Source organism: Bos taurus, chromosome 25 (genome assembly GCF_002263795.3).
Source record: "Bos taurus isolate L1 Dominette 01449 registration number 42190680 breed Hereford chromosome 25, ARS-UCD2.0, whole genome shotgun sequence".
NCBI lineage: Eukaryota > Metazoa > Chordata > Mammalia > Artiodactyla > Bovidae > Bos > Bos taurus.
The window spans coordinates 10,144,128-10,159,659 of NC_037352.1; the positions used below are offsets into that span (position 1 = coordinate 10,144,128).

The following is a 15,532-nucleotide window of genomic DNA, read 5'->3' on the forward strand; positions in this document are numbered from 1 at the left end:
CTCCACACTCACAGGACCTCCAGACACAGAAGGAAGTGAGACGGCAGCTGGTGGCTGTGAGTGCTCTGCTGACAAACTCGGAGTCAGGGGTCATTGTTCTGGACCGGGTGGTAAGGGGAGGGAAGTTGTTTCTGAAGAAGGGGCATTTGATGAGACCAGGAGGCAGCAAGGCACAGAGTCAAGTGGGTGTCTAGGAAAGAGTGTTCCGGGCAGAGGAAATCGCCAATGCAAAGGCCCTGGGCAGCAATGTGCTTGGTATTTAATTAAAAGGAGATCAGTGTGTCTGGAGAGCGGTGAACCTGGTCAAAAAGTGGGGAGATGGGGAGGAGAGGCCGGCACGGCTGGATCATTGAAAGCCTGTAGGTCAGAGAGAAAGGAGCCACTGCAGAGTCCTGAGCAGAGGATGGACACAATCCTTTAGGGATTTTGGAAGGTCTGTCTGGCTGCTGGTAGAAAACACACAGGAAGGAGACAAGAGTGGGAATGGGGAGGTCAGATAGGAGGCTGTTGAGTGTCTGTTCTGTGCCAGGTGCTGGGGACCCAGGAGTGAGAAAGGCACTGGATCTGTTCCCAGGAACTTAGCGACTAGGGGGGAAGACAGATCTTAGTTAACCAGCTTCAGTAATGAACACAAATGTGACTGAAAGGGAAGGAACACAGTGCCCTTAGAGCATATAACAAACGAACATGGCCACTTCAGGGCAATCAGGGCAGGCTTCCCTGAGGAGGTGACCTCTTGAATGGAGCTACGAAGGTTGATTCAGCGTTAACAAGCCAACAGCCAGAGACAGAGGAGCCGCATGTGCAAGGGTCCTGAGGCAGGAGGGGAACTACAGCAGGACAAGCCCAGCCCAACAGCTCCGGGGAGGAGGCCCCCGTCTTTATGAGTGATGCTCAACACTGACCCCTGAGTAGAAGACCTAGGGAGGCCCTGAATCCGGTTGAGAAAGAAGAAGGTTTCCTAGGGCCTACCTGGGGGTGGAAGGTGTAGGCAGCTTCCAGCAGATACTGTTGGAGCCCCTGGTCCTGCTTCTTCAGCGTCATGGCTGTGAACACAGGCACCGAGAGCAGGGAGGGCTGGTCGGGTGCCGGCCAGCGCACCTCAGTGCAGAGCTGCCATCCCCAGGTGTGGGCTGCTGTGGGAAAGGGAGCAGGCACCGCCAGTCAGGAGAGATCTGAGGGCTCCGGGCGGGGCCACAGATGCTCCCATCAGCAAAGAAAGAGCACCTCCACATTCTTCGGAGAAACAGTATCATTTAGTCATTAATCATAGCAGGTGGTGCTGTGTAGACCAGTGTTTCTCAGCTTTGGCACTCTCAACCCGTGACCTTGATAATTCCTCATTGTGGGGGACCGCCCTGGGCTCGACCCACTAGACGCCTTTAGCACCTCCCACACCAGTATGACAACCAGCAATGTCAACAGACATTGCCAACTGTCCCCGGGGAAGGGTAGGGTCAAAATCACCCCTGGTTCAGGACCCCTCGTGTAGACTATCAGAATATCCGGCAGTACGATGTAGGACACAGACCCTGGAGCAAGAAAGCCTGGATCCGCATTCCCATTCTGCCATCGCCCAGCTGTGTGACTTTGGGCAAGTTACCTAACATCTCTGTGCTTTGGTGTTTCTCATCTGTCCATGGGGACTGATAATAGATCCAGCCCCATGCTGTAGCTGGGAGGATTTACAGCTCAGTGAGTGTTCAGGACACGGTTTAGCCTAAAGAAGTAACTTAAGTAGGCTCCTCCCCAACTTTACCCCCCAAATGATTGCAAGATCTGCAACTGATCTACCTCCTTCTCTTCCTCCTCAATTTTGTTGCCTTTGACCTGATGTTATCATCAAAGAGTTTTCTTGCTATTAAAATATGAAGTTCAGGACTTTCCTGGTAGTCCAGTGGTCAAGAATCCACCTGCCAATGCGGTGGACACAGGTTTGATCCCTGGGTCAGGAAGATCCCACGTGCCATGGGGCAACTAAGCCCGAATGCCACAGCTACTGACCCCATGTGCTGCAACTGCCGAGCCTCTGCCCCGGGGCCCGCCCTCCGCTACAAGAGAAGCCGCCACAGTGAGAAGCCCATGCGCCACAGGAGACAGTAGTCCCCACTCACCGCAGCTGACAAAAGCCTGCGTGCAGCCATGAAGACCCAGCGCAGCCAAAAATACACACATATAAACATACGTAAAAAGGGAAATGCAAAAAATCTACTAAAAAAATGCCCTTCTTTACAGACTTCAAAAGTTACGGGGTATCTCGGTATTTTACTAAACCAGGAGTTGGCAAACATTTTCAAGTAAATGGCCAGATGGTAAATACTTGAGGTTTTGCTGGTCACACAACCGTGACCGCAGTTTGCTGCTACTCAGCTCTGCTGTTGTTGAAGAAAGGCCACAGACAACGGGAGTGGCTCTGCACCAATCAAACTTCATTTCTGGGCACTGGACTATGAACTCCACTAATTTCTCACATGTTCTGAAATAGTCTTCTTTTGATTATTTTTTCACTGTTTGGAAACATAAAAGTCTATTCTTAGCTCAAAGGCCGTCATAATAAGCCATTCTCCTACTGTTGGATATTTGAGTTGCCACCTTTTTTTTTTTTTTGCTCTGTAAATAATGATGCAACAAACATCTCTGTGCATTCGGCACTTTTAAAGCTATTTTGGCTTATTTTCATAAGGTATAGGGAGGGCTTCCCACATGGTGCTAGTGGTAAGGAACCCACCTGCCAATGCAGGAGATACAAAAGACGTGGGTTCAATCCCTCGGTCGGGAAGATCCCCTGGAGAAGGAAATGGCAACCCACTCCAGTATTCTTGCTTAGAAAATTCCATGGACAGAGGAGCCTGGCGGGCTACAGTCCGTGGGGCCACAAAGAGTTGGACATGACTGAGTAACTGAACACACCGAGTCTAGACAGAGCATCACTGAGCTAAGGGGCATAAGTACTTTCTGGGCAGAAGATAAGTCTGGAATTTGGAGCTGTTATCTTACCCCTCAGCCCCCAAGACGCCCATCCTGGGACAATGACACGGAGGGCCTGCTGGCACCCACCTTCCTTGCTGGTACAGGACTGGGCCTCGGAAGGGCTGGGAACGTGATTGAGGCTCCTCACACCATCCCCAGTGATGAGATACAGCTGAGAGCTGGGTGGGAAGGGAGGAAGTGCCAGGTGAATCATTGCATTCATCCATAAAACCACCAGGGCGAGATGCTGAGGCAGGTCCCACCAGGAACTGGACAGGCCCTTGGGGCACCAGCACGCTGGTGGGGGAGTCAGTCCATGAACACAGGGGGTGACAAGCGCTATGAAAAACCTAAATTATGGGATGGCATGGGCATAACATCCATCTTGGGGATACAGCAAGGCATTGGTTAGTTGGGGGGTTTGGAGGGGACACTCTGCAGAGGTAATATATGGTCAGAGAATCAAAGGATGAGAAGGAGCCGGCAGCCCAGAGGGAACGGCAGGTGCAAAGGCCCTAGGGTGAGAATAAAGGGCGCTCTTTAGGACCACCGACAAAAGGGTGGTGAGGGGGTCAGAATGGCGGGGAGGGAGTGGGGGGGGCGTAGTGGCAGGAAACGGGTGAGGGAGTGGGCAGGGCCTCCATCGGGCAGGGAAAGCATGCTAGCTGGGCTATCCTGGATGCAAGCAAGGGATTTTAAATAGGGGAGGGGGAGCGTGAAAGGATTTAATTGACAAGTAAAAGGAGACCCCGCTGGCTGCTGCCCGGAGAGGGTCAGGTGGACAACAGTGCCCCCAGCAAGGGAAGGGAGGAGGTGGGGTGGGGGCAGTCTGGCTTCTCCTGTTTCCTCTGAATTCACTGTTCTCTAAGCATCACCTCTCCAGGAGGCTGGGGAAGAGCAGACCCCAGGAGGGATCCCCGGAAAGATCTGAGCACTGTGGGAGTCCCCACCTCCCGGTCTCCCTCAGCCCCTGTCACAGACACACCCACCCTACCCTGACATACACACACACACACACACACACATGCACACACACACACGATACACCTCACTCACTGACATGGGCAACTTGTCTCACAAACACACCCACAGACATGCAATCACATACACAGACTCATAGGCACACCCGTAGGCACATACACTCAGACACAGGCATGCACACTCTCACAGACACTCACACCCACACCAGTGCCCACCCTGCCTCACACAGACATATTCACGGGCTCCCTCCTTGGGTTCGGGAACCCACCTGAAGCGGAACAGCTCCACGACCTCCTCTGGTGTATTCAGATGCACCCTGAGGTCTTGGCCCTTCCTCGCCTGGATCCCACCATCCAGGCTGGCGGTGCCGCGGACACCAGTCACCCACCTCAGCCCGGCCTGCCCCAGGGCACCCACCGTGCCCATCTGCGCCGAGATCTGGAGCAGCGCGCTAAGGAAGAAGCACATGGCTGCAGCCTATGGCCCCAGGCAATAGCCAAACCAGTGCCAACCCACACACCACCCATGAACCCCCTGCCAGCTTCACTCCATGGTTCTGAGTCAGAGCGGCTCCTCCGCCGTGGCCATCACTGACCACACACTCCACGTGGGCCAAGCACTCTATACCTTGCCATCGAACCCTCACCATCATTAGCCCCATTTAACAGACAGACAAACCGAGGCTCACAGAGGTCACGCCGTCTGCATGAGTTCCATAGTTGGGACATGGAACAGCCAGTCTGGAGCCCTGGTTGTCAGAGCCCAAGCCCAAGGTCTCTATGCCCAACAAAAGGTAGCACAGGACACCCACATTCCCCACACTGGACCCAGAAATGAAAGGCAGGTCAGCTTAGTGACTGGGAGAGTCACCCAGCAGGCCTGGGAGAGGTGAGCATTGTTCTGCTCAAAATCCTTGATGCCGTGTGGCCCCGGGTCAGCTGTGCACTCATTGTGAGTCTCAATTTCCTTAACCCTTAATGGAAATAAGAAAAGTGTCCACCTTGTGTGTGGCCATGTGGGTTCCTGTACCTTAAATGCCCCCGCCTCCCTCTCCTCCCACCCTCTCCCCCAAGAGGCAGAGGGGGCAGAGGGAAGAGCGGGGCTGAGACACAAGCTGTGAATCCCAGCTGCTGTGCTACCTTGGGCATGGGGGTTGTACCTTGCTGAGCCTCAGTCTTCTCATCTGTAAAGTGGGCACAACTGCCCAGGATCTCCTTAGTCTCTTGGCACAAAAAACACTCCATGTACAGTAGCTGGTATAAAGGTAGTCAGCAGAGCAGGGCTCCCCGCTCAGCCCATGCTGATGCCTCAGCTCTCTGCAGGGGGAGGCCCTGATCCACCTATGTCCCCCAGATCTGAGGAGCCAGTTACCTGGGCTTGACGTAACCTTTCACAGAGAAATCTGAGCGCTGCTGGAAGTCGGCTGTCCCTCGGACCCGGATGCTGACGGCAGCTGAGACATTGAGGGTCAACCGGGCTGGGAGGCCGGACATGGTGGGAAAGGTGAGCTCCTCCATCACCAGGTTCAGCCTCCGGTTCACCTGAACCTCCTGGCCCTGCAGTCAGAGAACAGTAGAGTGCACATGACCCCCTCACTCGCCCCTCACAACCCTCAGACAGAACCTTATCATTGTCCCCAGTTTCCAGATGAGAAAACAGAGCCCCCAAAGAGATAAAAATAACCCAGCCGAGCCCATGTAGCTAGAAACCGGCAGAACTAGGGTTTGAACCAAGACAGTTTACTGCAGGTCATAGTCAGAGGTCAGGCATCCAGGCCCACCCAGGGTGTGGGCCGTGCTTGCACACCTGGTACAGAGCACTTAGTAAGTGCCAGGCACACTCCACTTTGCTGCATTTTTACTGCACTGAGTCATTTGATTCAACCGCTCTATGAAGTAGATATTACTACTACTATTCTATCATGCCCATTTCACAGAGGCAGAAACTGAGGCCATGGTAAATTCAACAATGTGCCCAAGGCAGTAAGCGGTGCAGCCAATTTTTGACCTTGAGCAGTCTGGTTCCAAATTTCATGCTCTTGAGTTTGAAAGTACTTTAGTATTCCCCCAAAGCATCAAAGGAAACATCATCAGGTCAGATGGCAGGGATGGGCCAAGCCCAGCCTGAGGTACCTTCAGGAGTTTTATGGCAAGCTCAGCCAGGTTCAGGGACTGGTGCGTCACGTGGCTCCCCATCGCCCCACAGTTGACAAAGCTCAACTCATGCCCGAACACCTTCATGCTCAGCTGACACTTCAGCGCCTGCCGCTCCCCGCGCCTCCGGGCCACCTGTGACCAGGAACAGGTCTGGCTTAGCCGGGCAAGGCCCCTGGACCTTGGGAGGGGGAAGGGGCAGCTGGAGAGAAAGGTCAAGGGCTTGTGGGGTTCAGAACAGGACTTGCAAAACTCATGGTCCACAGGCAGAACCTACAGATACACTTTCTTATACCTGCACAGTCTACCCAACACCCAGCGCAATGTGCGTGTGTGAATAATAGAGGCTTTCAAAGATCCAGGCTGAATATGATCCAGCAATATAGCCAGACAAAACTGCAATTCAAAAACATAGATGCACCCCAGTGTCCCTCAGCAGAGTAATGGATAGAGAGGTGGTACAATGGAATACTACTCAGCCATGAAAAAGAATGAAATAACGCCCTTAGCAGCAACATGGATGAACCTAAAGATTGTTATACTGAATGAAGTAGGCCAGACAGAGAAAGACAAATATCATATGATATCACCTACATGTGGAATCCAGAAAAATGATACTAAAGTGAACTTATTTACAAAGCAGAAATAGAGTCACAGATATAGAAAACAAACTTATGGTTACCAGAGGGGAAAGGGGGGTGGATAAACTGGGAGATTGATATTGACACATACACACTGCTGCTGCTGCTGCTAAGTCACTTCAGTAGTGTCCGACTCTGTGCAACCCTATAGACAGCAGCCCACCAGGCTCTGCCGTCCCTGGGATACTCTAGGCAAGAACACTGGAGTGGGTTGCCATTTCTTTCTCCATTGCGTGAAAGTGAAAAGTGAAAGTGAAGTCGCTCAGTCGAATCCGACTCGTAGTGACCCCATGGACTACAGCCTACCAGGCTCCTCCATCCGTGGGATTTTCCAGGCAAGAGTACTGGAGTGGCTTGCCATTGCCTTCTCCGCACATACACACTACTACATATAAAATAGATAATAAGTAACTATATAGCACAGGAAACTCTACTCAATACTCTGTTAATAACCTATATGTGAAAAGAATCTAAAAAAGAGTAGATACACATATATGGGGGTTTCCCTGGTGGCTCAGCTGGTAAAGAATCCGCCTGCAGTGTGGGAGACCTGGGTTCAATCCCTGGGTTGGGAAGATCCCCTGGAGGAGGGCATGGAAACCCACTCCAGTATTCTTGCCTGGAGAATCCCCATGGACAGAGAAGCCTGGAGGGTTACAGTCCATGGGGTCGCACAGAGTCGGACATGACTGAGCAACGAAGCACAGCACATACATATATGGAAACCTGAGTCACTTTGCTGTAAACCTGAAACTAACACTATATTGTAAGTCAACTATGAAAGTGAAAGTCACTCAGTCGTGTCTGACTCTTTGCGACCCCATGAACTATATATAGTCCATGGAATTCTCCAGGCCAGAATATTAGAGTGGGTAGCCTTTCCCTTCTCCAGGGGATCTTCCCAACCCAGGGATCGAACCCAGGTCTCCCACATGGCAGGCAGATTCTTTACCAGCTGAGCCACAACTACACTTCAGTAAAAATTTTTAGAAAAAGTTGCAAAGCTAGTACAGAGAGCTCCCATGTACAGCTCACCCTGTTTCCTCCACTGTTAGCATCTTACACGACCAAGACGCACAGTGAAAATGAGGAAACCAACACCAGCATGTTATTAGCTAAACTCCAGACTTTATTCGGATTTCACCAGTTTTTCCCTTCCACCCTCCTTCTGTTCCAGGATTGAATCCAGTACCACATGGTATTTGGTATCATGTCTCTTCAGTCTCCTCTGATCTATGACAGCTTCTTGGTCTTTATTTTTCAGGCAGTATGTATTTTTTAAAAATTTATTTCTACTATTTAAAACCTGGGAGATTTTATATAAAATCCAGATACCCAGCTTCTCAAAAAAAAAAGAGAAACATTGGCCTGTCTCCCACTGCCTCCCAGTCTCCCCCTCCCCAAAAGGGCAACAGGCATTCAGAATTGAGTGGTGGCTGCCAGTGAGCTGAGGCCTGAGCTGCAAGCCTGTCTACCACGGTCTCCACCATGCTGTCTCTCCAGCACTCAGGCCAAGGACTACTGTCCCTCATCACTGAAGAAGTGAAGTCGCTCAGTCGTGCCCGACTCTTTGTGACCCCACGGACAGTAGCCTGCACTAGGCTCCTCCATCCATGGGATTTTCTAGGCAAGAGTACTGGAGTGGGTTGCCGTTTCCTTCTCCAGGGAATCTTCCCAACCCAGGGATCGAACCCAGGTCCTCCCGCATTGTAGACAGACGCTTTACCATCTGAGCCACCAGGGAAGTCCCACTCATCACTGCACTTGTGCAAAATATATCTTGCAAAGTGAATATATACCAAAAGCGAGAAGACAGGACTTCCCTGGTGGCACAGTGGTTAGGAATCCGCCTGCCAAGGCAGGGAACACAAGTTCAGTCACTGGTCCAGGAAGATTTCACATGTCACGGAGCAACTAAGCTGATGTGCCACAACTACCGAGCCCATACGCTGCACCTCCTGAAGCTCGCACACCTAGAACCTGCGCTCCGCGACGAGAGAAGCCACTGCAGTGAGAAGGCCGAGCACTGCAATGAAGAGCAGCCCCCACTCGCCACAACCAGAGAAAGACCGCACATACTAACAAAGACCCAGCGCAGACAAAAGTTAACTAACTGATTAAAAAAAAGAAACCTAAACAAAAAAAAGGCCTTAAAAAAAGTGAGAAAATAACAGACCAATTGTGTTATTGTAAGAAATTGTGGGATTGTGATTCTAAGAAAAAACATTTATATCCAATCCACAGCCCTCATTCAAGTTACTGGCTTCAGACTTAGTCCAAGAGGCTTTTGACGGCAGGGACCACGCCCTGATCATCTTTGTGTTCCTGGGCTGTGTGGGGGTCACAGCTGATGGTGAGTGAGTGAACAGGTGAGGAACTGCCTCAGCCACCACCTTGATCACCCCCAGATGTACATGGATGAGACATTTATAAGACCAAAAGGGGACTAACAACCTCAGTATCCACTGGTGGGGAAAAGGTTATGTAAAGTAAGGTCCCCACCCACAGAATGGGTATTAAAATGTTTACATACAGTAAGTTTTCAGTAAGAAAAATACTCAGTACTAGTATCAAGTGGGAAACCAGAGGAAGCACACACACACACCCCTTGCCCAGCAAGTCCACTACTGTGCACACACGGAGCAAGTGTATGCACACACATTCACCACAGAGACACGCACAAGAATGTACTACCTATACACCAGACGCTGGCTTTAAAGATGGATAAGGAAACTGTTAACAGTAAATGGATAGCCCATCAAAAGTAACTGGATAAAGAAACTGTGGTCTGTTCACACCATGGAATGCTATATAGCAAGGACAATGAACAAGCTGTAAGCACCCACAGCAACACAGAGTGATCTCACAAACATACTTTAAGCAAAAGAAGTCAGACACAAAAAAGAGGATGTGGACAGCTTTATTCACAATCATAAGATGGGAGCAGCCCGAAAGTCCACGAGTGGGTAAAGGGACATGCAAAACATGGTTCATCCATACAATGAATAGTATCCAGCCTTAAGAAGGAATGAAGCACAAAATCAGACACATAGGTTAATGGAACACGTTAGAGAGCCCAGAAATAAACTCACACACCTAAGATCAATTAATCTATGATAAAGGACATAAGAATATATATTGGGGAAAAGACAGTTTCTTTAGCAAGTGGTGCTGGGAAAGCTATATAGCTGCTTGTAAATCAATGAAGTTAGAACACATTCTCACATCATACACAAGAATAAACTCAAAATGGCTTAAAGACTTAAACAGAAGACATGACACCATAAAACTCCTAGAATATAGGCAAAACATTCTCTGACATAAATCGTAGCAATGTTTTCTTAGGTCAGTCTCCCAAGGCAAAAGAAATAAAAGGGAAAATAAACAGGACCTAACCAAACTTAGAGGAGAAGGCAATGGCACCCCATTCCAGTACTCTTGCCTGGAAAATCCCATGGGCGGAGGAGCCTGGTGGGCTGCTGTTTATGGGGTTGCACATAGTCGGATACGACTGAGCGTCTTCACTTTGACTGTTCACTTTCATGCGTTGGAGAAGGAAATGGCAACCCACTCCAGTGTTCTTGCCTGGAGAATCCCAGGGACGGGGGAGCCTGATGGGCTGCCGTCTATGGGGTCGCACAGAGTCGGACACGACTGAAGCGACTTAGCAGCAGCAGCAGCAACCAAACTTAGAAGCTTTTGCACAGCAAAAGAAACCATAAACAAAAAAAGATAGCCTATAGACTGAGAGAAAATATTTGCAGGTGATGCAATTGACAAAAGATTAATTTCCAAAATACATAAACAGTTCACACAGCTCAGTGTCAGAACAACCTAGTCATAAAACGGGCAGAAGACCTAAAGAGACATTTCTCCAGAGAAGACATACAGATGGCTGACAGGCTCAATATCACTAATTATTAGAGAAATGCAAATCAAAAGCACTTCACACCGTGCACCTTAATGTTTCTAGCAGCAAAAGCCAAGATATGGAAGCAATCTAAGTGTCTATTGAGAGATAAATGGATAAAGAAGATGAGAGATACACACACACGATGGAATACTGCTCGGCCATAAAAAAGAATGAAATAACGTCATCTGCGGCAACCTGGATGGACCTAGAGATGATCTCACTGAGTAAAGTCAGAGACAGACATCACGGGATATCACTTATATGTAGAATCTAAAAAAATGATATAAATGACCTTACTTACAAAACAGAAAGAGACCCACAGACATAGAGAACAAACTTATGGTTACCAAAGGGCAAAGGGGCCGGGGAGGGATAAATAGGAGTTTGGGATTAACATACACACAGTACTATATATAAAACAGATAAACAACAAGGACTTCCTGCACGAAAGTGAAAGCGAAGTCACTCAGTCGTGTCTGACTCTTTGTGACCCCATGGACTATAGCCCACCAGGCTCCTCTGTCCATGGAAGTCTCCAGGCAAGAAGACTGGAGTGGGCTGCCATTTCCTTCTCCAGGGGATCTTCCTGAAACAGGGATCGAACCCGGGTCTCCTGCACTGCTAGCAGATTCTTAACCAGCTGAGCCATGAGGGAAGCTCCTAAATTTTGTCTTTTTTGGTTGCACCACGAGGCATGTGGAATCTTGGCTTCCTAACCAGGGACTGAACCCTCATCCCCTGCAGTGGAAACACGGAGTCTTAACCACTGCACCACTGCAGGGAAGTTCAGGAAGTCCATTCAGGGAAGTTGCTATAGAGCACAGAGAAATATACTCAATATCTTAAAAGAATCTGAGAAAGTGCATATGTACACACACACACACGCACATGTGTAACTGAATTACTTTGCTGTACACCAGAAACCATCACAGAATAAATCAACTATACTTCAATTAAGAAAGGAATTATTTGTGGGATAGAAAAAAAGAATGAAGTACTGATACATGCTATGACACAAACGAACCTCAAGAACATGCTCAGTGAAGGAAGCCAGACGCAAAAGGCCACACAGTGTATGATTCTGTTTATAAGAAATGTCCAGAATAGATAAATCCATCGAGACAGAAAGCACATTCATGGCTGGCAGGGCTGGGAAATGAGGGTACAGCGCGTGACCACTAACGGAGGTGGGGTCTCCTTGGGGTGATGAAAATGTTTTGTACTAGACAGATGGGGTGGTTGCACAACCCTGTGAATGTATCACATATCACTGAATTGTATATTTTTAAACAGCATGGGGAATAGATGGGGAAACAGTGGAAACAGGGTCAGACTTTATTTTGGGGGGCTCCAAAATCACTGCAGATGGCGACTGCAGCCATGAAATTAAAAGACGCTTACTCCTTGGAAGGAAAGTTATGACCAACCTAGATAGCATATTCAAAAGCAGAGACATTACTTTGCCAACAAAGGTCCGTCTAGTCAAGGCTATGGTTTTTCCTGTGGTCATGTATGGATGTGAGAGTTGGACTGTGAAGAAAGCTGAGCGCCGAAGAATTGATGCTTTTGAACTGTGGTGTTGGAGAAGACTCTTGAGAGTCCCTTGGACTGCAAGGAGATCCAACCAGTCCATTCTGAAGGAGATCAGCCCTGGGATTTCTTTGGAAGGACTGATGCTAAAGCTGAAACTCCAGTACTTTGGCCACCTCATGTGAAGAGTTGACTCATTGGAAAAGACTGATGCTGGGAGGGATTGGAGGCAGGAGGAGAAGGGGATGACAGAGGATGAGATGGCTGGATGGCATCACTGACTCGATGGATGTGAGTCTGAGTGAACTCTGGGAGTTGGTGACGGATAGGGAGGCCTGGCGTGCTGCGATTCACGGGGTCACAAAGAATCGGACACGACTGAACTGAACTGAACTTTATGTTACGTGAATGTCACCTCATTTTTTTTTTTCCCAAAAGAGTACACGTAAATGATTCCATTTACATAAAGTTCACAAAAGGAACTAGACGGGACTTCTACTATCAACCAGATTGAAGTAACAGAGACTGGATTTACCTCCCCATGTGGAGCAACTCGAAACTCAGATGAAACAGATTAAACGCAAGTTCCCAAGACATTAGACACCATCAGGTAATGTGAGATGAACAACCAAGAGACAGGAAATAGCAAGGTGAGCCTCAGCTCCCCCCCTGGAGGGAGTTCAGGCTGAGGGGCTGGGAGGGGAACAGAGTGGGGCAGGGCAGACTCTTGGAGTTATGGATCTGGGAGCCTGGGGACACCAAGGTGACTGGACATTGCAGGGCAGAGTACAAGAGGGGAAAAAAGTTGCGCAGAGAACTCTGGAAGTCTCCAGAGAGTTCCAAGAATCTCTGTAACACTGCTTTAGGCAAAGACTTCTTAGATGTTAACACCCAAAACACTAGACATAAAAGAAATGGATAAACCTGACTTTATCCAAATCAAGAATGTCTGCTCTTTAAAAGACACTGTTGGGACTTCCCTGGGGGTCCAGGGGTTAAGGATCTGCCTTCCAACTCAGGGGACATGGGTTTGATCCCTGGTTGAGAAACTGAGATACACATACTGTGGGGTAACTAAGCACACACACCACAACCAAGAGAAGCCCACGACTGCAACCACCGAGCCCATGCACTCTAGAGCCCGGGCGCCACACCTAGAGGAGCCTGCACGCCACAGGGAAGGTCCAGCATGGCCAGAAAAAGACACTGTAAGGGAATGCAAAGACCAAGCCACACACTGGGAGGAAACACTTGCAAGTCACACAGCTAATAAAAGCCTTGTGTTCTGAATAGATCAAGAATGTTCAAAACTTGCTCTTAAGAAACCAACCCAATTTTTTTTAAAAAAGGACAAAATATTTGAACATACACTTCACCAAAGACAACATGGATGACAAATAAGCACATGAAAAGATGCTCAACATTAGCAGTATTAGGGAATAAAGCCATGAGATACTACCGCACACTATTAGAATGGCTAAAACTAAAAAGTCTAATCCTACCAAGTGTTGGCGAGGATGTGGAAGAATTAGACCTCTGATACACTGCTGGTGGGGATGCAAAATAGTACAACCACTTTGCAAAACAATTTAGCTATCTCTTAAAAAATTAAACATATGATCCAGCCATCCCATCCCTCAATATTTACCCGAAACCTGAAAACATATGTTTATATGTAGATTTGTAATGGTAAGTCAATCCAGTATCTTGCCTGGAAAATCCCATGGATAGAGGAGCCTGGCAGGCTACAGTCCATGGGGTTGCAAGAGCTGGACACAACTTAGCAACTAAACCACCACCCCGTACATAAATGTGCATAGCAGCCCTACGTGTAACAGCCCCCAAACCGGAAATAACGCAAACGTTCATCAACAGGTGAACACGTAGACAGACTGTGGTCCATCCCTACAATGGAACACTGCTTGACCACAGGAAGAAATAAACTATTCGTACACCCTGCACGATGGATGAATCGCAAAATAATTACACTGAATAGAGGAAGTGAGGCCAGAAAGCAGCACATGCTTTAAAGACAAAAGTATATGCTGCATGATTCCATTTACGCAACATTCCAGAAAATGCAAACTCATCTATTGTGACAGAAAGAGCATATCACAACAGGGGGGCAGGGGTGGAGCAGGAAGAAGGGATCAAGGAGCACTAAGAAACCTTTGGGGGTGATGGATATGTTGATTTAGTCGATGATGGTTTCATGGTGTATTGCTGCTGTTTCTCAGTCACAAAATCATGTCTAACTCTGCAACCCCGTGGACTGTAGCCCTCCAGGATCTTCTGTCCACGGGATTTCCCAGGCAAGAACACTAGAGTGGGTCACCATTCCCTCCTCCAGGGCATCTTCCTGACCCAGGGAAGGAACCCTTGTCCCCTGCACTGGCAGGCAGATTCTTTACCACTGAGCCATCAGTGAAGCCCCTTCACGGTATTTACATATGTCAAAACTTGTCAAACAGTATGTGTCAACACTTTAAACACATACCATTTATTGTAGGGCAATTACACCTCAACAAGGCTGATTTTTAACGTTACTCAGTGCTATTAGGAGTCAGAACAGTGGTTGCTTACCTCTGGTTATGGGTGGGTAAACCAGAATAGAGAGGCAGAAGGGTGCCTTTGGGGAGCTTATGAGGGTCTGGGTGCCGGTTACAAGGATGTTTCACTGATGGAAACACACTTCCAAGGTGGGTACTTTGCTAAGTATGTGATATATCAAATGGTTTTTCAAAAGAAGGCAGGCTAGCAGCTCCCTGCTGAGATCTGACCAGCAATTTGCTTCTGTAAGGGGGTAGGGGTGGGAGGGCAGGGTCAGAGTTCATGGACACCTGAGTCCCCCAGTCCCAAAGCCCAAGCTGGCACCTGACGGGGGGAGGGTGAAATGAGGTGGGCACAGGTGCTTCCCGTACCTTCTGCTGCAAGTCTCTCATCTTTCTGGACCTTTCTCCTGTACAGGCGGGGTCGGCCGGCTGCAGTGTGGGCCCTGGCTCTGCCTCTGGGGGCTCCTTCGCCTGGGCTTGTCTCTCCTCTTCCTGCCCCCAGAATGACTTGGGGCCAAACAGCCTGCGGGCCATTTCCTCAGCATTTTCCAGACGGAGCCCCAACTGGGAAGGAAAGTCAGGGGCTCAGGGAACAGTAACTTGGTTATAATAGTAACCAAGAGCTGTGGGGTTGGGAGCTTGAACAGGGGCTCCAGGCTCCCTAGGGCCCATCCAGGCCCAAATGTCGAGAGATAAAATCTCAGCCCCACATCTGCTTGGCAAATGCCACACAGCAAGAATTCCGACCAATTCTTTGAGGCCTGGTTCAAATGTCACCACCTCTGGGATGCC

At 49.0% G+C, this 15,532-nt stretch overlaps 1 protein-coding gene across 1 annotated transcript in view; it reads right to left on the reverse strand.

Annotated features, from left to right (window-relative positions):
- LOC616782 (uncharacterized) overlaps nucleotides 1–15,532 on the reverse strand; it is a 164,984-nt gene that overhangs the window by 114,865 nt on the left and 34,587 nt on the right. Inside the window, exons 16-21 of the mRNA XM_059881464.1 lie at nucleotides 15,110–15,304; nucleotides 6,084–6,239; nucleotides 5,323–5,507; nucleotides 4,220–4,402; nucleotides 3,058–3,149; nucleotides 973–1,136 (exon numbers count right to left, since the gene is read on the reverse strand). Coding sequence (XP_059737447.1) covers nucleotides 973–1,136; nucleotides 3,058–3,149; nucleotides 4,220–4,402; nucleotides 5,323–5,507; nucleotides 6,084–6,239; nucleotides 15,110–15,304 — 975 coding nt within the window. The remainder of the gene's footprint in view (nucleotides 1–972; nucleotides 1,137–3,057; nucleotides 3,150–4,219; nucleotides 4,403–5,322; nucleotides 5,508–6,083; nucleotides 6,240–15,109; nucleotides 15,305–15,532) is intronic.